The sequence below is a fragment of the Antennarius striatus genome, chromosome 3 (genome assembly GCF_040054535.1).
Source record: "Antennarius striatus isolate MH-2024 chromosome 3, ASM4005453v1, whole genome shotgun sequence".
Classification (NCBI taxonomy): Eukaryota; Metazoa; Chordata; class Actinopteri; order Lophiiformes; family Antennariidae; genus Antennarius; species Antennarius striatus.
In genome coordinates, this window is record NC_090778.1 from 26,946,223 (window position 1) to 26,966,640 (window position 20,418).

A 20,418-nucleotide genomic window follows, 5' to 3' on the forward strand; every position below is an offset into this window, starting at 1 on the left:
TAGGCTACGAGTCACTCAGGGCGTTTCCAACGGTAGTAACTAGTAACATAATTTAAAATCCGGGCACCAAACAGCTTTTGGTTGTATTTCAACTACCAACAACATATAACTGATGTTCTGTGTACACGTGTGTGTTTGTGTGTGTGTGTGTGTGTGTGCGTGCGTGCGTGTGTGTGTGTGCGTGCGTGCGTGCGTGTGTGTGTGCATACACATGCATATGTGTGTTGTGTGTGTGTGTGTGTGTGTGTGTGTGTGTGTGTGTGTGTGTGTGTGTGTGTGCACGACGCATTTGTGGGCGTGTGTGTATGTGTGTGTATGTGTTAATCGCTGCACCACTTTAAGATCACGATTAAAGTTTGACGGTCATGTGACCCCCGATCACTGGTCAAACCAATGATCAATACTTAAGGTGAACCATACATGAAGGACAGAGGTGTGTGTGTGGAGTCTGGACTGTTGCTATGGGAACAGGCCCCTCTGTTAATGACAAACACATGTGGACAGCAGGAAGTGAGTGAAATGACATCAACCACACAGGAAACTGAGCTTGGATTTTCACATTAAAAGTATAGAACCACCAACTCACAAATCCTGAATCAGGTTACAGACATCTTTATATAATTTTATCACCTATCTCTGTTAAATAATTGTATATAAATATTGCTGAAAAGATAAGTAGATAATTTTGAACATATGGGACTTTTTTTTATTGAATAACTTTAAATGATAAGACTTTTATCATAAAAGTGCAGACAGGAAACGCTACAGTCGGTTTGTTCTAACTTGATGAGATGAAAATCTGCTCCTAGTTTGAATTTTTTCCTTCAGAGGGAAAATTAGAAGAGTTTAAGTTTGAGCAGAACGAGAGTAAACAGAGCAGGACTGAGCCGTTAGATGCAGGCAGTTGTCTGGTCATTTTGTCAGTGAGCTGGTTAACTAGTTTAGTGATGGCTGCGTCTTTGTGCAACAGGAAAAGGTGAGAGTAAATATTTCATTTGAATTGTGAGGCAGAGTGGCTGATATTTCAATAAAGAAAACTGATCAACAAAAATTTGAAAAATTACATGATAACAGTAGTGCGATAATAGTAGTGTGATAACAATAGTGTGATAACAGTAGTGTGATAAAAATAGTGTGATAACAATGTTGTGATAAGAGTAGTGTGATAACAGTAGTGTGATAGCAATAGTGTGATAACAGTAGTGTGATAACACTAGTGTGATAGCAATAGTGTGATAACAATAGTGTGATAACAATTGTGTGATAACAATAGTGTGATAACAATAGTGTGATAAGAGTAGTGTGATAACAGTAGTGTGATAGCAATAGTGTGATAACAATAGTGTGATAACAATTGTGTGAGAACAGTAGTGTGATAACAATAGTGTGATAACAGTAGTGTGATAACAGTAGTGTGATAAAATAGTGTGACAACAGTAGTGTGATAACATTCAAGTAGTGTGATAACAATAGTGTGATAACAGTAGTGTGATAACATTAGTGTGATAACAGCAGTGTGAGAACAGTAGTGTGATAAAAGTAGTGTGACAACAGTAGTGTGATAACATTCAAGTAGTGTGATAGCAATAGTGTGATAACAATAGTGTGATAACAATAGTGTGATAACATTAGTGTGATAACAGTAGTGTTACAGTAATTCCAGTCATGTGGTAACAGTAATGTGATAAAAGTGGTGTGGAAACAGTCTTGTAATAACAGTAATGTGATAACTGCGATAATAGTGTGATAACAGTCGTGTGACAATGGTTGTGTGATAGCAGTTGTGTGATCATACCTATGTGATAACAGTTGTGTGACGACTGAACTGTTCTGTCTTCAGGTAAACATTAACACTGTGTTTGGCCTAGCGTTTCCCTGTTGATTGATGAGTAAATCAGATCCAGGATCAGTTTTAATTCTCACAGACTGTTAGGCTGTCTCCTAACAAGCTGTAGAAACGTGACGAGTCCTCACAACAACTCACTAGTGTGTGTTAATCCGTTAATCCTCCTCGTTAGCCTCAATCAGTGTGAGGAGCTGCAGCTCAGCCTCCTTTTTCTAACAAAGATCCAAATGAGTTCAGGCAGCTGGAGGTTCATGTTTGTTAACCTCTGCTGAACATGAGTCTGAACGTCACCTCTGGAGCCGGCAGGTTTCTGTCCACATGAACAGTAGTTTGATGAAATCAAACAGGCCCGACTTGTCGTTGTTTATTCACTCACATCTTTAGACAAACATAGATCAGTAGGGTAAATTAATAAATATATTGCTTACTCATTTTTTGTCTCATTGTCATTTCTTCTTGCAGAATTTTGAAGCTCTACTTACAAACTTTCTTAAGATCCAAAAGCGCAAAATTTGAGCTCTTGCAATTTTTTTCAATTGGTATTAAAATTTTGATCAGGAGTGTGTTGTAGAACTATCTGACCCGTTCAGCCCTGACGCCCCAGTTACTCCCCCTGCTGGTGGCAGAGGTTATAACACCAGCTGTCTCCCGATAGGCCCTGTGGCGGAGCTGACCTTCTGCTGCACAGGGAGGCCCACAGTCAGCCTCCCGCCTTGAAGAGAAGGTTCAGAGAGGAAAAGGAGGAGCGGAGGAGGACAGCAGGAGGCTGTAAGGAGAACCGTGACCCTGGAGACGTTCTCCTGAGGAACGTGAAAACACGGAGAGAACCCAGAAGGTGAGATCACTTCACTACTGTTCAGATTAATTAATCAACAAATTGGTTTTTGATGATTAATAAATGTGCTTCTGCAGGTCTTACCAGCCTGGATCTGGATTCAGGTCTGCAAGCGAGGTTCAGTCCGTCAGAGCTGAGGTGAGACTAGCTGTGATCAGAAAGACCAAGATCCCAGTTAGGACGAAAGAGGTCAAACTGGTTCAGCACCAGATTGATCCAGGGTCCAGTGAAACCCAGCTCGACAAGAGGAGATCAACACAGACAAAGTCCAAATCTGAGGTCAGACAGCAGTACTCTTCGTCTGGTGCTGGTTCTGAACCACCAACTGATCTCTGTATGATCTGACTCAGGTCAGGACCAGGTCCAGGTCCACAGAGAGGCTACGGAGGACTGGAAGTCCGGTCTCAGGTCAGTCCAGAACCAGGATGAAAAGGTTTGAGACAATCCCAGGTCCAGAGACCTACATCGGAGAGGGAGACGTTCTAAGAACCAGCACCAGGTCTGAGGGAGTCCCTAAAACCAGGAGGAGGACCAAGATCCACCCGTCTGAGTTCAGAGGGAGAGGTGCGATTGGTTGATCCATCCATCTATCCGTCCATCCATCCATCCATCATCCATCCATCCATCCATCCTCTCTCTCTCTCTCTGTAGGTCAGCTGAGGCTGTTGGTCGTTCCAGAAGAGGGACAGTTGATCATTCATGGTAGGTCATCCCCCCTCCCCCCCAGAATGAAAACTGCTGTAATCATGATATTGGTGATTAATCAGTTGATTTCATTGATTTAATTATTTATCCAGTCAACTTTCTGTGGCAGATTACATTTCAGATCTGATCAATAACTTATATAATTGAACCAACTTTGCTGTGTACGACACGTCTACACCAACAGACTGATCAATAACCTTCAAATTAGTCACACTGGTAATCGATCAAAAAGCAGACAGTGTTCAAAAATTTTTGGAATGTTTTTAAGGATTTGAATCAAACTTTATTGTCCTCTTAGCTCACACACAAACTGTTCTCTCTGTAGTTCGTGAGGCCAGAGGGCTAATGGGAAAATCCCACAGGTCATGCGACTCCTATGTCAAGGTAATTAAACACTGAATACACTTCCTGTTTGATCCACCAATCACAGCAGCTGTGCTGGCAAGTATTTGTGACAAAATGTTGCTGTAATAATCCATGAAAAAAAGTATTGATTATAGATTATAGAAGATGTTTATTGTTAATGTCTGATGACCTCACTGTTTGCTGTAAAACAATATTTAATGTGTGTGCAGCTGGCCGTGAACTCTGACCTCGACCGCAGCATCACCATGACGACCCCAACTGTTGTGAACAACAAGAACCCACAGTATCAACAAAAGTTTATATTGTGAGACACACACACACACACACACACACACACACACACACACACACACACACACACACACACACACACACACACACACACACACACACACACACACACACACAGCCAACTGTAGTAATGTAATATTACCACCAGATAGCAGCAGCTTCATCTCAAGTACAGTATTCCAATAGATTTTCACAATAAAAGCACTGAAACACCGCTCCACACTCACGGCTATAAGTAGACTGAAGAGCTCTAAACCTGCTGCTCTTGAATGTATCTTCAGAAAACTTTTGTTCTGATTTGACAAAACATAAATAAAAATAACTGAATTTAATCTTACTCATGATCCAGTCATTTAAGTAAAGGCTTAAGTTCATATTTCTGTGTCCTTGTCCAAGCCTGTCTAAAAATAAAGGACAACATTTATTATTATTATTATAGTGTGGGGATTGTAGCCTTACATCAGCCTAGGCATGTGAATGTAGGGCGCTTGTCCATGAAAATAACTGTTTGATAATTATATGTAATATAAAATTTATAATAGAAACTATTGTGTGTGTTTCAGATGTGTCAGTGACGACCTTGTCCCAAACAGGTTGTTATTTTCAGTGTTTAGCAGGTGAGTGATGATATGACCCCGCCCCGCCTTCTGCTACATTCTGCAGGAGGATGTGGTCCTTCAGAATAAAAGCTATCGTTCAGGAAACTAGATTTCAAAGTAAATTGTATGACTGCTCTGCACTCAATCCCTCAGTCCTCATTTGGACCATAAACCATGTTTTGATACCTGAGGGGCTGCGGGTGGACGGGGCTTAAGAGACAGAAGTGGTTCTGCAATGTAAATTTATGCAAATTATTTCCTCCCTCTAACTGTCTCATCAGGTGCCATCATCTGATTGGCTGTATGAGCTTTGGGATCAAGTCTCTCATCTCATCATCAAAGGTTAGTTTTAACCGTTCAATAGACACAGAATCCTTCATCCTGATTGGCTGGAGGGAGAAATTTAACACTTGGTATTAAAAAATAAAATATACTTGTGAATGAGGTTAGAGTGGGCTTCGTGGTGTCTTCATTGTGATCACCTGTTCTCAAGTACACATTATATTTTAATGGTGTGTGTGTTTAACAACTTGGTTCACCTTAACCAGCTGTGGGCGTCGCCCCTTCTGTGTTGGCAGCTTGTCAGTGGTTGGTTCTACCTGCTGAAGGAGGAAATTGGGCGGAGAAAACACCTGAGAGTGAAATCGCAAAGGAACAAGCCAATCAGGGGTGTCAAAGATGAGGATGCAGAGAATGTCATACCTCCTTTTGGTGAGTTCAAGTGTCCTGATTGGCCCAGATGAAGACCCTGCTTGCAGCTGATTGGTTAAGTCCCAATTAGTGTCTAAAACTGATCATAAGGCACCTGAAGACAAAATAGCTGCTGCTGACAAAACTGTAAATTTCTAGCTCCACTTCTTTATGTTGATTAAAATTAAAGAAAGCTTTAGTGCCACCTCCAACATTTATTTTCATTCACACTGCCATCTACTGGTCTGGCATCCTTACTACAGGGTGGAAGTTATTTTCACCGTCCTTTGTGTGAGGGGATCATTTTGGAAATAACGCTGTGTCAAAACAGAACTTTTTGAAAAAACAAAGAATAAACTCTTCAGTGAAAACATTGTCATGTGAATAGCGAGTCTAAACACACAGGCTAACATGTTGTCTTCATTAGCTCTGACCAAAGCCTTTGGACACACACTGTCCCATATGGAACTCTATATGTCGGGTGAGCAAGCAGATGTAGACATAGATTAAAACTGACTCCTGCTCTCTTTTTCTCTCCCTGGGGGTCCACTCTGTTACCATGGTGATGGGAAGCTGCCCAGTAACCATGTGCCCTTCACAATACCTCTGTCCCTGCACCACTACCCCCCCACTCTCATCTGTTTCAGCGTGAACCCCCTCTTCTCTTTCTTTCTCTCTCTCTCTCTCTCTCTCTCTCTCTCTCTCTCTCTGACATCACACTGAGATCTGACACTCGTTTGCCCCGACAGATCAGAGAGAAAAGGAACGCCAGAAGAAAAGACATCTTCTTCATCTTCTTCTGTTTGTTTGGGTTTTTTTTAGGATGTGTGTATTTGCAGCTTTACCTTTAGTACAAATGTAGTACTATCAGCACTGTCAGTAGTTCCAGCAGTATGGTCAGTTGTACCATCAGTTGATGCAATATTTGGCGGTAGTAGTCAGCCGTACTTTTATTTCAGGTTTGAATTTTCAAGATCAAGAGCGTTCTCGCTGGGGTCGTTGGGTCGATGAGAACTTTGTTTCTCGCTGTCATCCTGTCGTCTGATTGATTTATTGATATTGAACTGATTTACCGATCTTTTGCTGATTTCTTGATCTTTACTGATTTTGTGATCTTGACCTGATTTATTGGTCTTGAGGTCATTCATTGATTGTTCATTGGAGGTAAATCCCGGTATATCACAGAGACTTCTGAATGAGTCTGGTGGAGAGTCGTAGTTGTTGGTTCAGCATTGGATGTCTGTCTGTTCATGTCTCCTGGTTGTTGTTGGTCATCCAAGAAGCTTGTGGGTTAAGTTTGGATCATTTTTGTCTCATCTTATAGTTTTGATCTGCAGGGTCAACTATTAGTCAGTCAGTTTAGTCACTCTTTTCTGAGATTAGTCTGTTGTGGTCAAGTCAGGTACCATCTTTTCTGAGGACAGTCTAGTACAGTCAGGAACAGTCTTGTGTGACAATCTAGTCCACTCTGGTCCAATCTGATCTGGTCTTGTCCAGTCCAGGCTGGTCCAATCTGGTCAGTCTCTTCTGGTCCAGACTAATCGGAGGACACTCAAGATGTTCTGGAAGAACACTGCCTGGTCCTGGGACGATGCTGCAGGTGATGATGATGATGGTGGTTATCTGCTTGCAGCAGACCTGAGGAAGACTCCAGATTCAACTCCAGATACAGACTTGAACAACATCGCCACCATCACCACTGCCATCACAACCAAGCTGTCAAACAGCACCAGCACCACCACTGCTGGACTCAAAGACCTGACCAACCACAGCCTCCAGAACCTCAAACCCACCAACGTCAACTACAGCAGCTATGTCTCCACGCTGTATGCCAACACAAACCATCGTCAAGCAACCCGAAACAGCGGCAGTACCCAGCGACTGATGGTAAGTCACATGAGTGACATTGAACACATATTAATTTAAGTGTTAATAAAGCAAAACTGATTTTCAATCAGTGTTGAATCCAAATGAGCCCAGAGAACCCCAATCTGGGGTTGTAGATCATTGGTTGGACACACCTGCATTTGTCGCTGAACTTGTCAGTCTTTGTTTGGGATATGATGTAGGATAATTTAGTTTCTGCTCAGGTCTTGAGTTAGGAGTTCATTAGACTTAGACCTTTGTGATTTGAACTGTTTTATGACCAGACTTTTCATTTTCTTGTCTGAAACTCTGTCTTAATTTTACACGTGACTTAAGAGATTGACTTGTCACTGATTGGACTTGACTTGAGACTTTACAACCAAGACTTGAGATGGTTGATGTTTAAACATTGACTTTTCTTAATATTAACTTTGATTTTAGCTCAAATGTTGTTATTTTAAAATGTAAGTTGTTGAAGGCCATGGATGAAGAAAGAAAAAAACATCTATAAGCCGTTATCTGATTAACATGCGAACGTTGTTGATGTACCAATGCACCAGAGATGGTCAGCAGCAGACACTCTGCAAATATGCATCTGTGTATTTTACAGAGTTTTTTTTTAAACTCTCATCAAAGATTCACATGTGATGAATTATAGATGGAAGCTGCTGCTGGTTTTCATATACTGAAGTACATACTGGGTAGTACAACTCACTCGTACCCCGGGTTGTGTTTCTGGCATTGCACACATTTTATTAGTGGCTGTCTTATCGTTATTTCCAATGCCCACCAGGATAACTAAAGTTCTGTCTTCTTGAATTAAACTCCTGTCAGAGGTTTACTTATGTCATCAACCATTTTATGAATTAATCAGAATAGATTTACGGTTCAGAGTTCATTTTGGGCGTGTCCAGCTTCTTTCTGCTAGTTAATTAGAGCGCACACAAAGTGGGACATGAGATCTGGGCGAGTCCACATTAAACCAGTTTGTCTTGAGTGAAATCTGAAGATGAGAGACTGTTTGTGGTCACTGATGATGCAAACGTTAAAAAGCTAGCAACATTCTTCTCCCTGCACGTGAACACCTCCTGGTCTCATCTTGAGGCTGGTGCAGCCCAAGACTGGCTGTGATTGGTTCTGAATAAACATGGCAGTAACGTCTTGTTTCCAGGAGAGTAAATTGGTAACGGCTAATAGTTAATCTAATAACATGAGACTAGAGTTAGCCTCCAAAAGAGAGAACATAACAGATTGTCAATAACTACATTTTCTTGTGTGTGTGAGTAGGAAGTGTGTGTGTCTTATCGCCGGGATACATCCACTGTTTTTGTGGGTCTGTGTTTCCTGCTATTCTTTTCACTGTTGGTTCCCACACACACACACACACACACACACACACACACACACACACACACACACACACACACACACACACACACACACACACACACACACACACACACACACACACACACACACACACACACACACACACACACACACACACAAATCCGATTCTCTCAAATCTGTTCAACACTGCTGAGTGTCTCACACATTTTGAATCCAGTCAGACCAGGTTCTACTTTTTTATTCTGGATACGAATCATCAGATCTATTTGTTTCATCGTTTTGACCCAGTTTTGTGACGTCAAAATTCTTGACCTGTGAAGTCTGGATGTGGATAAACTCTGGACCTGGTCCTGTGTTAGACGTGGCCTGGGCTCGCAGTCCACTCGGGACTGGATTTGGATCTTGCATATTAAATCTGGAGCTGGATAAGACGTGATTCTCATCCTGGTTCTGGGTCAGGCGTGCTTGAGGACTCGAGCTGGCCATCATGCACACGATCCACCGTCTGTGTCGAGTCTGCATTGAAGAGAACCTACCACAGGTGTGTTTAAAGGAGCAGTTCACAGTTTACAGTCAGCTCCTAATGAACAAGAGTTGATAGAAATTATCTACGGAACCAAATCTTGTCGTCTACTGCTATTACTACTACGGGTACTACTACTACTGCTAATACTACTACGACTACTACTACTACTATTACTACTATTAATACAACTATACTGTTACTATTACTATTACTACTACCACAATTACTATTATTACTACTACTACTACTACCACTATTACTACTAATACAACTATACTATTACTATTACTACTACTACTATTACTACTACGACTACTACTACTACTACTATTACTACTAATACGACTATTAATATTACTACTACTACTACGACTACTACTACTATAACTACTACTGCTACTAGTATTACTACTATGACTACTATTACTATTGCTACTATTATTACTATTACTACTACTACTACTATTACTACTACAACTACTATTGTTACTACTACTAGTGCTACTACTACTAGTAGTACTAGTACTACTACTGCTACTACTACTACTACTATTACTACTAGTACTACTACTACTACTATTGCTACTACTATTATTACTACTATGACTACTGTTACTACTAGTACCATCAACACTATGGGTATAAGCTATGGGTACTTTCATACAGGAACTTTTTGTTCTCTGCTGCGGGTCCAAACCCTTGCTCAGCTGTTTAAGTGTTGCTCTTACAAACACCCCAGCACAGCTGAGTCCAGATTCTACTGAACTACTAAAAGTGAGTAAATTTTAGAAGAATTGGTCAGTAGAATTCAGTAAAAGGTGTCAGTAGGGTCCAAGAAAATCTGTGTATAGAAATCAGTGACGTCCAGTAGAATTTCTCATTAGACTTCACAGATTATCATCTCACCGCCCCAGGCTTGTCTCCTATCATTTGTTGCCATAGTAACTAGTTTAAGCTTTATTAAAGTTGCTGAATGGAACAAAACTGATTTAGGGGAACACCTCTTCTGATTGGATAACCATTGTGATGTCACTGTGATGTCACTGCAGGCTGTTTGTCATTTCCCAGAAAAATATCATTTTCCCGTGTGTGTTTGTGTGTGTGTGTGTGCGTGTTTCTGATCCATCAGGTCAAATAAATGTTTCATATGTTTAAGCCAGCTGCTCTTCGTGTGTGTGTGTGTGTGTGTGTGTGTGTGTGTGTGTGTGTGTGTGTGTGTGTGTGTGTGTGTGTGTGTGTGTGTGTGTGTGTTACAGCATGTGACTTCAGAGTGTGACTTACTGAGTGTGAGGTGTGTTTGTGGGGGAGAAAGAAGGACAAGCGGTCAATAATTCACACACATTAAAATTGAATCACTTTACTGAAGAAGTGACAGGATAGTGTGTGTGTGTGTGTGTGTGTGTGTGTGTGGGGGGGGGGGGGTGTGTGTGTGTGTGTGTGTGTGTTTGAACAGTCGTCTTCCATCTCCTCCGTTGCTGCACAAGCCCTCAGCTGATCAAACACAGAGATTCTTTCAGTTAAACTCATTGTTTTTCCTGCAGAATGAAAGCTAGTATTCAGGCTAACAGTGAGGCTAACAGTCAGGCTTACAGTAAGGCTAACAGTCAGGCTTTATTAAAGACAATCCAGTTTAACTTATGAGTTGATTGTCTTAAACAGTAAATCGGATTCATTGTGCATTTGAAGAGTAAAACATCAGACATACACGTTTCCTGTTGGTTGACCTCAGACACACAACACAGATCATCACAGCAGACTTAAGTTGTTGTTTAACAGATCAATCAATAATTAATGATTTTTCTCCTATGTCTGGTTTTGTGGGGGTTTTTTCTGATTTTATTTTTCCTTGTTGTTTATTCCTTCATGTTTGTAAAAGTTGGCTCTCCGAAGTGGATCCGTAAAGGTTAAGGTTAGGGTTAGGGTTTTGGGTTAGGGTTAGGGTTTGGGATTAGAGTTGGGGTCTAAGGTTAGGGTTAGGGCTTAGGTTTAAAATTAGGGTTCAGGATTTAGGGTTCCGGGTACAACTGCCTGAACCTCTTTGCAGTCACTCTGATTGGATGAACTTCAGTTGACCTTTATGGAACCCAATCAGCCCCATTTGATTTTAGCTTCATTTCATGATCTCATCCATACGAAACACTGGAAGACCAGAATAATGAAAATATTTCTTTAAATTAGGAGAAGTTGAGTTTCCTGGTCTGATGATGTCACAGTGTCTCACTTTGTGAAGGTGTTATTGTGCAGTTCAGTGTACAGACATGTCAGCTGATGCTGAGAAAGTGAACCAGACCGAACCCTTGAAGAAACACAAACACTGAACACCTCGGTCTCCTCAGGAGGTTTAATATCAGCCTGTCAGTCGTGACTTGGGGACATTTAACTTCCTTTGTGGAGACAAAAAAGTGAGGAGGGGTCGACCTTTCCTCACCACCGTCAGTGTTTACAGAGTCATGGAAACAGCTCGGAGATGGACCCCCAGTCAGACTGTGTCAACATGACTGAAGACCAAACAGCGCCCCCCTCAGGATGTGGCCTGCAGGATGACACACAAACACAGAGGATCATGGGAACAGATTAGAAACAAGAACAAGTTAACTCATCATCTGCCATCTTGCATCAGGATTGGTGGGTTGTTTCAGTGGGAATTTTAGGTATAAAAACTATATAGAAGGTTTACCGACCTTAGATGTTGATAAACTTGCACTGGTCCACATGAGTAAAGGTGTTTCCACAGGAGATATGAAGAGCTTCAGAAGTTCTTGTCTATTTAGTTTATTTTAACATCAAAGGGTTAAATTTCTCCGACTTTGTCTACAGGTGAACATCGTTCGAGGAAAAGATGGTTTTGGATTCACAATCTGCTCTGACTGTCCAGTCAGGGTCCAGGCTGTCGACTCAGGTGAGAAACCTGCTTGTACACACCTGTGATGTCACTGGTGACATCATCCAGAAGTGTGTGACATCATTATTGGTCTGTTGTGTTTGTAGGTGGTCCGGCTCATCAGTCGGGTCTCCGTCAGGGAGACTCTGTCCTGCAGCTCAATGGACTTCCTGTAGAGACCTGGAAGTGTGCAGACCTGGCTCACGCCATCAGGTTGTGTGACTCACTTCCCGTCCAGCCTGAACATTAGTGCAGTACAAGGGTGGAAGTGATCTTATATAACCAGGTGTGTGTGTATGTGTGTGTGTGCAGGAGTTGTGCATCTCAGATTATGTTGGTGGTGTGGAGAGGTTTGCCTGAGCTCAGGTCCGGGTGTGAAGCTTTGCTCCGCCCACCAGCACAAAACACGGTGAGTCGGTAAAACTGGAGTGACACCTGTTGGTCAGTCCAGGAAGTGACCGTTGGTACTTCATACAGTTACTTGTATTCGCTTGCTCTGGTTGGAGACCCGACAGTTAACCTGCTGGAGGACACAGTTTTACAACTTAGACAAGAATATAATATTTAAATAGCTCTGCCTCTGAGTCTTGAATCAAACATCTGCTATTGGCTATTCTTTGCTGTCAGGTGACTCAACTTTCAATTGAAAAACAGCTAGGCTAACAGTCTAAAGCTAATCTAATGGTACTATATTTCCTCCTCCTGTTGGTCTCGTAGGCAACCAACAGAAAGCTACTGCCTCACCCCACTCGCAGTAAACGTGATCGCAGACGAGGTCAGAGGTCAGGGGTCAGATCTAGTTTGGGGGCTCTGGGTTCTCTATGGAGGGACAGGAAGGAAGAGGAGGACGAAGAGGAGGAGGAAGAACAAGAGTTCTCACCACACACCACCACACTGAAGGGCACCCGAGTGACATCATCACATGGAGACAATTACATCATCCTCTCACCTGTCAACACGGGAGGACAGGTGAGTCTGAGGAACATCTACAGGTGTCTTCATGATGCACCAGAACCACCCTGAACCAGGAAGTTATACCTGAACCAGAAACCTTTACCAGAACTAGACCTGAACTACAACCTTTTACCTGGACCAGAACCCTTTACCTGACCTAGAAATGTTTACCTGAACCAGAACCTTTTACCTGGACTAGAACCCAGCTCCCTGTGACCTACTGCGGCGGATAAAGTAGAAGAAAATGGATGGATGGATAGAACCCTTTACCTGACCTAGAAATGGTCACATGAACCAGAACCATAAATTAGGAACCTATGTCTTTTGTTTAAATGAGCTTGTTGTAGTTTTGTTGTTTTGATGCAGTTTAAATGTCGTGGTGGATGAGGAACATTCTCATCTTTTCTTCTGTTCTATTTCAGCTGTTGCAGCCAGTTTTTCAAGACAGGAACGGAACAATTGGTACGGCATTCACGCTGAATATTGATGATTTGCTGTAAGTATTGGTAAACATGTTGATTGTAAACTAATATTGTTTGTTTTGTTGGTCGTCAGGGCGCCTGTACCAGACCCACCCCAGTAGAGGTCATAACCTCCTTCAAGACCTTCGACCAGGATCTCCACCTCTACCGTTCCCTGGACATACCGCCACCTTACCCCCACACACCTCAACCTCCTCTTCATCAGCCCCACCCAGTAACTATGGCAACTACCAAAACTGCACCATCGTCCAATCACACCTGCCCTGCTCCTCCTATGGAACCTATGTCAGCCTGGCACCCAAAACCCTCATCTTTCCCATCTTTGTTCAGGTCAGAATCTTGAACCTTTTACTAACCAAAAACCAGAATCGATCAAGATCATCAGAACTTAAACCAGAACTAAACCTCTTCTTCATCCAGGTCAGAGCCTAGAACTCTAACCAATCAACAGTCCAACATAAAAAGAGTTGTTCTGTCACAAAATACAAATGAAGCCACATCCTAGAACCCATTTCATCTGATATTTCTCATTCTCTAGAACCCAAAGCAAACTGTTATTACTGAAGTCAGTGAAACATAGACTTGATCCAAAATACTTGAATACATCATCATAAGATTTGTCAGGTCCGAACTCAAGAGGTAGAGCTTAGAACCTTAGAAGCTATATCTTTATTATCTGTGCATTCAGACTGGATTCTGGAAGCGCAGCTCAGATTTTCCGGTTTGTTCTCATTTTGTTTTATACATGTTGTTTATGTGAACATTGTTTATGATGCCTGGAGTTTTGGATTAATGTTCTGTTCTTCTTAACAGCCTCTGGACCTGTGCAGTCCAGACAGAACCCTGCTGATGGCAGAAGAAATGGTTCTACACCAAACTGATCTCCTGCCTGCAAAGGTGCATTTATACCCTGAGGATTATAGATAGACCAGTATTAGTACTACAGTACTAATACTGGTATAGTATAATACTGCAGAGATAATAGAAGGAGCTGACTGCTTCTGTCTGCTGATTATTGATCGACTGTACAGCAAAATGCTGATCAGAACCTGATCCTGAAGGACACAACAACCTCTGACAGCAGAACCAAGATCAGTTACACACTAATTGATCCTACTGCTGACACACACGCACACACACGCGCGTGCGCTGAGCTGTTTCTGGGAATCTGTTGTCTTTTGATGTTTTCAAGAAAACTGAACAAACGATGAAACGTCCACCTGTGATGTTACCATAGTGACATCACATGTCACCAGAGTGACATCACAACCTGACAGGAGACTGTTTCTGTGGGACAGGTGACGGTGTTGATCTACACTGACCTGCTACTGTTCACCAGGGAGGATGAAACAGGACGCTGCCATGTCCTACAGAGTCCACTGTACCTGAACGCACTACAGCTAAGAGAGGGTACCGACCCCACTACAGACCCCCAACAAACCCCCATTGGACCAACCAACATATCGCGTGTTGTGTGTATGTATAGTGTTAACCCAGTGTGTTGTGTATTGTGTGTTCAGTGGCGTCAGAGCCCCTCCTCCTCCACCTCCTCCAGTGCTCCCAGTCCGGCTGGCGTTGTCTCTTCAGTCTGGAGTCATTCACCATGGAACAGAAGGTCAGAGTCAGCCTCTGTCTCCATGACAACATCCATCTACAGCTTGTTGCCACAGAGACCAGACACGCCCACCAGGTGAGACAAGGAAGTGACACCTGGATGGACCACCACCAGGTTCACTGGTGGTGGTCCATCGACCGTGAGCTGAGGGTCGCTGTAGCTACTGCAGGTCTGTCCTCATCTTCAACTTCTCTCCTCCTCAGCTCTCAGACATCCCCTCAGACTTTGGCCTCCTCTCCCTCCGTGAAGCAGACCTCCTTTACTGTCCGTCCTCTCCATTCTCCTCCTCTGATCCTCCCCAACTCAGTCCCTCCTCTCCTTACTCATCCTTCTGCGACCCCCTCAGACCTCCCTCCCCCTCTCCATTCACCCGTAGCTCTCCCTCTTCATCCACCACTCCTCCTCCTCCGCCTTTCTCATCTGTCTCTCCATACACCTCCTCCTCCTCCTCACCTCCTACTAGAAATTTCTCAATCCCACCTCAGCTCCTTCCCCCACCTCCCTCCTCATCCTCCACCACCCAGAAGAGTCCAGTCTGGAAGGAGAGAGGAAGAGTAGATGAAGATGAGGAAGAGAGGAAGAAGAGGAGGCGGGATGAGATGGTGGAGGAGCGTCAGCAGGGGGAGGGGGAGAGTGCCTCAGAAACATCTGAGAATGTGGGAGGAGTTGGAGGGCGAGGCCTACAGCTCAGCCCCCATCACTTCAACATGATGGAGGAAGAAGAGGAGGAGAGTGATGATGATAATGACGATGAGGAGGGAGGAAGGTCTGAGGAGCTGACCGTCGCCTACAGAGCTGAAGGTCAGTCTGGCTCCTCTGCAGCTCAGAGGGTTTCATGTATAAATTGATCTTTATTAAAATGACGCGGTTCTGTTTGTGGTTCAGGTCTTCGTCGCTCCCTCTCTGAGGGTTCTCTGCTTCAACAACCTCGATCGCCCCGCTTCCTGTCTGACAGCACCATCCATCGCCTCACTTGTCCCACCAACTCTGACCGGGTCCCCACACCCCGCCGCCCATCCATCCACACCCTGAAGAAACAACTGACCAGAGAGGGGGGGTCTCTCCACCAAATGCTGCTGCTTCTCAATGGAGCCAAGGTAGAACTCATCAGTAACGTAAGAAACCAGAACACTAGACCAGAACTGACCACTGGAGATCAGACTAGACCAGGACAGACCAGTAGAGAACACACTAGACCAGACTAGACCAGTGCAAAACAGAATAGAGCAGGACAGACCAGTTTAGAACAGAGTAGATCAGGACAGCCCAATGGAGAACAGATTGGACCAGGACAGATTAATAGAGAACAGAAAAGACCACCACAGACCAGCAGAGTAGACCAAACCACACCAGTGGAAAACAGAGTAGACCAGACTAGACCAGAACAGACCAGTAGAGAAAAGACCAAGCCAGACCAGTGGAGAACAGAACAGATCAGACTAGACCAGTAGAGAACAGAAAAGACCATCGCATAGCAGTAAACCACTCTGACATTCAATTTTTTTGTGGTTTCAGGATGGAGACTTCAGGAACCTTGAACTGAGGAAGAAAACCAAGACTCTGTAAGAACACACAAATGACCACAAACTTTTTTTGACTTTTCCATTTGTCAAAACAATATTAAATAAATCTTGAATCTTAAACCCTTTAAACCAATCTTCTCTGATCTAAAGGAGAAGTCCCCATACACTGAATGTTCACGTTCTGTATTTTATGTCTGACTCACTACTCTCATCATCTCCTCAGAGCTGCTGATGTTCGAAACCGCCTCCCATTTTTACGCCGATGGAAGAACAGTACTGCTGTCCATGGAAACAGTCTAGAGAAAGCTCTGAGAAACACCAGGTAAGAAAATTTTTTCATCAACCTCCTGAGTCCAAACAAACAGGATCCTTATCCAAAACTGGTACCAATAAAATCATGCAGGTTCAAACAGGATTCCTCTAGTCCCAACAGATTCCAGCTGGTCTTTGTAGAGTCTGCTTGGTTCAAACAGGGTTCTTCTGGCCAAGTAGAGCTCTCATGGTTGGCTTCATGCTGGAAAACATTGCATCTGGTACTTATGGTTTTAAGGTATAACAGTTTCTTGGTGGTTCCTACTAGTTGCAGTGTGTTGTTTGCCTTACAGACCATCTACAAAAGAGGTTCTGAGGTGGGCGGAGAGTCTGGAGGCTCTGCTGAACAATAAGTGTGAGAAACAACACTTACTCTCCCAGTTACAGGACATGTCCTCATCATAACAGTCTGTGTTTATTGACTGCACAATCTCCTTCCTCCATTCTTATTGGTCAGATGGTCTGGCAGTGTTCCGTCACTTCCTGAGATCAGAGTTTAGTGAGGAAAACCTGGACTTCTGGTTGGCTGTTGAGAGATTCAAGGGAACACACCCCCTTAGCAAGATGGCCACCAAAGCTGCAAAAATCTATGATGAGTTTATTTCTGCCAGCGCTGCAAGACAGGTACCCGTCCGCCTATCTGTCTATCTATCTGTCTGCCGTCTGGTTGGTCATGTGACACTGCTACCCCCTGTCTCCAGGTCAATGTGGACTCATCTGTCAGAGAAACAACCAATCAGAGCCTGCATTTTGATGTTAACCCAGCTTCCTTCCAACTGGCTCAGGATCAGATTTTTAGCCTGATGGAGACCGACAGTTACCCACGTTTTCTCAGGTCCCGCCTCTACGCCCAGCTGGCCAATCAGGGCACTCATACAGCCGCTGAGTCAGCTGGATCAGGCTGAACCTCTGATTTCTGGTCACCGGCTCCAATGGATCTATAGAGAAGAGACAACCAATGAAAGGGAAGCGCTCCAGCTGCATTGTGGGACATATAGCAAACAGGATATCAGTTCTGCTCAGATTTTAAATGTTCTGTTTTGGGTTTTTTTTCAAACAACAGCCTCTTTACTTGGTTAGAAACACTGAATTGCTTCAGTTTTGTTTAAATGGTCACTTTTTAATCACATTGGATCAAACGTATATTTGATTTTTATCGATAATCTTTACAAAAGTGAGTCGAATTATTATTTTACCTTTTGCCATAATTGATCTCCATGTCAGAAGCTTCATGTGGAGGGATAAACTGTCAACCAGATCTTCAAACTGCAGCGTGAACAGCACTGTGAATTTTAACAGTTAATGCTTTAGCCAGCGAGCTGCATGCTAGCTACATCCTCCAGACTGAAGGACATGTATTGTTTGTTATTGCTCAAAGCATATAAATATGTTGATAGTTGACATGAGCTGTCATTAGTAAAGAGTGTCTTGACAGCTATCTTCAACTAACGTTAGCTCAAAGCATTTAAACGTGTTGATGCTTTTTGATGTTTGAAGCTTTATATTCCTATAATTATAAGCAATTTTGTCCCAGACCTTTTTGCTGCACCCATAAGTCTACTAAAATATAAATAACTTTTGGAGTTAATCTAGTTGACCCTAACTGACAGTTACAAACAGTCACAACCTAAAACTAGATCACTAAGTACATGAGCACAAAAAACTCTGGCTGACTTTTCGTTCTGACTTGTGGCAGAAAGTTCATGAGAACTTTCACGATTTACACCTTTAGCACTCAGCACAAAGTTGTTAGCATGTCTGAAGACGGTTGTATATGTGTCTGATGGTGCGTCATGAAGAATCTGTCAGTATTAAATCTGTGATTTGTGAAGATGCCAGGACACAAGGCCAGTTTGTCTCTGACTGTCACTTAGATCTACCCAACAGTCACATATACTGTAAGTGTACTCCCAAAGGACTAGACTGTTCTGTAATAGATTAATACAGATGTGTGGTTGAATTTTGCTCTCTTGTTGGATGAACAAGCAAAGTCCGATGGAAATTAAAATGAAAAATGTTGGACTTCTTCTGTGTTATTTATTAAATGTAAGGGATGGGAAAAAATAATCTTTTGATAATGTAGTGTCAGATCACCTTGTTGATGAATTACCCTGGTGGTCATTTACCATGGAAATATTCCTGATATGCTCCACTGGTATGGTAACTTATGTGGGAGACCAACCTGGAGCTCCCAGCAGTCTTAACAGCAGCCAATTTCATGACAAACTCACAATTTTATAAATTTTTCTTAAAATTTTCATTATACTTTGGAAAACTGCTCTAACGAAACAAAATTTCCTCTAAAGCTTTGCCGAGCCAGCCAGGAGTCGAACCTGGAATCTTCTGATCCGTAGTCAGACGCGTTATCCATTGCGCCACTGGCCCACCATGTAGGTACTTCAGCCCCTCAGTCTGATTGCCTTAGACCATGGGACAGTTATCCGCATTAATTGGGGAAGACGCTGAATGGGCAGAAAACCAAGTGTACTGGTTTTAAACATTAAGATGGATAGACTGAGCAGGGATGAAGAAACAGTGGGTCAGTGTATGATGGATGACATGTCTGATGATGGATCATAAGACTGGAGACTCGACTCCAGGCTGCCTCAAGCCAGTTTCATTAGAATTACTCTTTATACTGTATTTAAATTTTGATGGGACCAAACAATCTCCTTCTTCCTTTATTATCAACAAGATGGCCTCCATCGGAGCTTCTATATTGATTAGATACCAAAGAAGAACTGACTTACTGTGATGAAGCGCAACTACATAAACAGGGAGTGTATCAAAAGCTGAACGAGCCAGCCAGGAGTTGAACCTGGAATCTTCTGATCCGTAGTCAGACGCGTTATCCATTGCGCCACTGGCCCAACTCTAATTCATCACCTCTCCTTCCATCAGCGCAACTGATCCTCATTGGCTTGAGGTTTTTCTCCATACAGATTGAGGAAGTAGGGGAAGGAAAAGGAGGAAGTAAAACTGAGGATGAAAAGCATGTTGGTTGAAGTCTCGAATGTCAGTCAAAGATAAATGTTTTTCTCGTGAAAAAGATATATAGGATATGTTTATGTGTTCAAATCCAAGTTCAATTGAATATTCTAAAACAAATATACCTTTACTAATGTGTAGTATAATAAAGAAATGACAACTGTTTTTATGGCACTGGAGTCCCTGCAATCAAATACAACATGTGTCATTATATCACATCATATTGCTGATGTAATCAGAAATGAAAAATTGTGAAGAAATGTATGGCATTGTAAACCAAATTTCCTGGAAAAAATATCTTTTTTAAGTTTTCTTCAGTGTCAAAGTAATGTGTTGTTAGTTAACTGCACATCTGCTGCAGCTGCATTGACGAAATGTCTGCTGAATAACAGAGTAAGTTGGGTCTGAGCGAAGATACCACGAAAAAAGGCTTTTTTTTTAATTTACCGACAAAATGCAAACAGGAAGTCGATCAAAAAATTAACGAGCTAGCCAGGAGTCGAACCTAGAATCTTCTGATCCGTAGTCAGACGCGTTATCCATTGCGCCACTAGCCCGGTGATGGTACAGCTCGTGCTTTACCCATCTG

At 42.8% G+C, this 20,418-nt stretch overlaps 1 protein-coding gene and 3 non-coding genes across 6 annotated transcripts; 1 reads left to right on the plus strand and 3 right to left on the minus strand.

Annotated features, from left to right (window-relative positions):
- Positions 1 to 856: 856 nt before the first annotated feature.
- Positions 857 to 17,747, plus strand: rgs3b (regulator of G protein signaling 3b). Of its 3 annotated transcripts, none has more exons than XM_068310271.1 (27): positions 857 to 976; positions 2,502 to 2,681; positions 2,759 to 2,960; positions 3,032 to 3,245; positions 3,333 to 3,383; positions 3,712 to 3,770; positions 3,962 to 4,056; positions 4,607 to 4,660; positions 4,924 to 4,984; positions 5,221 to 5,353; positions 6,966 to 7,219; positions 11,892 to 11,973; positions 12,063 to 12,168; positions 12,268 to 12,364; positions 12,673 to 12,924; positions 13,332 to 13,371; positions 13,465 to 13,721; positions 14,205 to 14,288; positions 14,690 to 14,801; positions 14,912 to 15,081; positions 15,210 to 15,807; positions 15,892 to 16,103; positions 16,522 to 16,568; positions 16,753 to 16,851; positions 17,135 to 17,196; positions 17,299 to 17,465; positions 17,543 to 17,747. In XM_068310271.1, exons 1-27 carry the CDS (start codon positions 948 to 950, stop codon positions 17,744 to 17,746), a joined length of 3,921 nt encoding a protein of 1,306 aa, XP_068166372.1. In that variant the 5' UTR covers positions 857 to 947; the 3' UTR covers position 17,747. The 3 variants fall into 3 exon arrangements, 2 of the variants coding, with proteins under 2 accessions (XP_068166372.1, XP_068166373.1); XM_068310272.1 differs by having other exon boundaries at positions 6,969 to 7,219; XR_011035006.1 differs by lacking the exon at positions 17,135 to 17,196 and having other exon boundaries at positions 17,543 to 17,677.
- Positions 17,748 to 19,153: 1,406 nt separating this feature from the next.
- Positions 19,154 to 19,226, minus strand: trnar-acg (transfer RNA arginine (anticodon ACG)). Its single transcript has one exon. It is a non-coding gene; the product is annotated as a tRNA-Arg (tRNA).
- A 412-nt stretch (positions 19,227 to 19,638) lies between these two features.
- trnar-acg (transfer RNA arginine (anticodon ACG)) lies at positions 19,639 to 19,711 on the minus strand. Its single transcript has one exon. It is a non-coding gene; the product is annotated as a tRNA-Arg (tRNA).
- Positions 19,712 to 20,313: 602 nt separating this feature from the next.
- Positions 20,314 to 20,386, minus strand: trnar-acg (transfer RNA arginine (anticodon ACG)). The gene has a single exon. It is a non-coding gene; the product is annotated as a tRNA-Arg (tRNA).
- Positions 20,387 to 20,418: the final 32 nt, after the last annotated feature.

Excerpts from the sequence above, each read along its gene's own strand:
- rgs3b (XM_068310271.1), top strand. The coding sequence starts at position 948 with ATGGCTGCGTCTTTGTGCAACAGGAAAAG. Across the intron at positions 4,661-4,923 it reads TTATTTTCAGTGTTTAGCAG|GTGCCATCATCTGATTGGCT; the intron begins GTGAGTGATGAT and ends CTGTCTCATCAG. Across the intron at positions 17,197-17,298 it reads GGCTCTGCTGAACAATAAGT|ATGGTCTGGCAGTGTTCCGT; the intron begins GTGAGAAACAAC and ends CTTATTGGTCAG.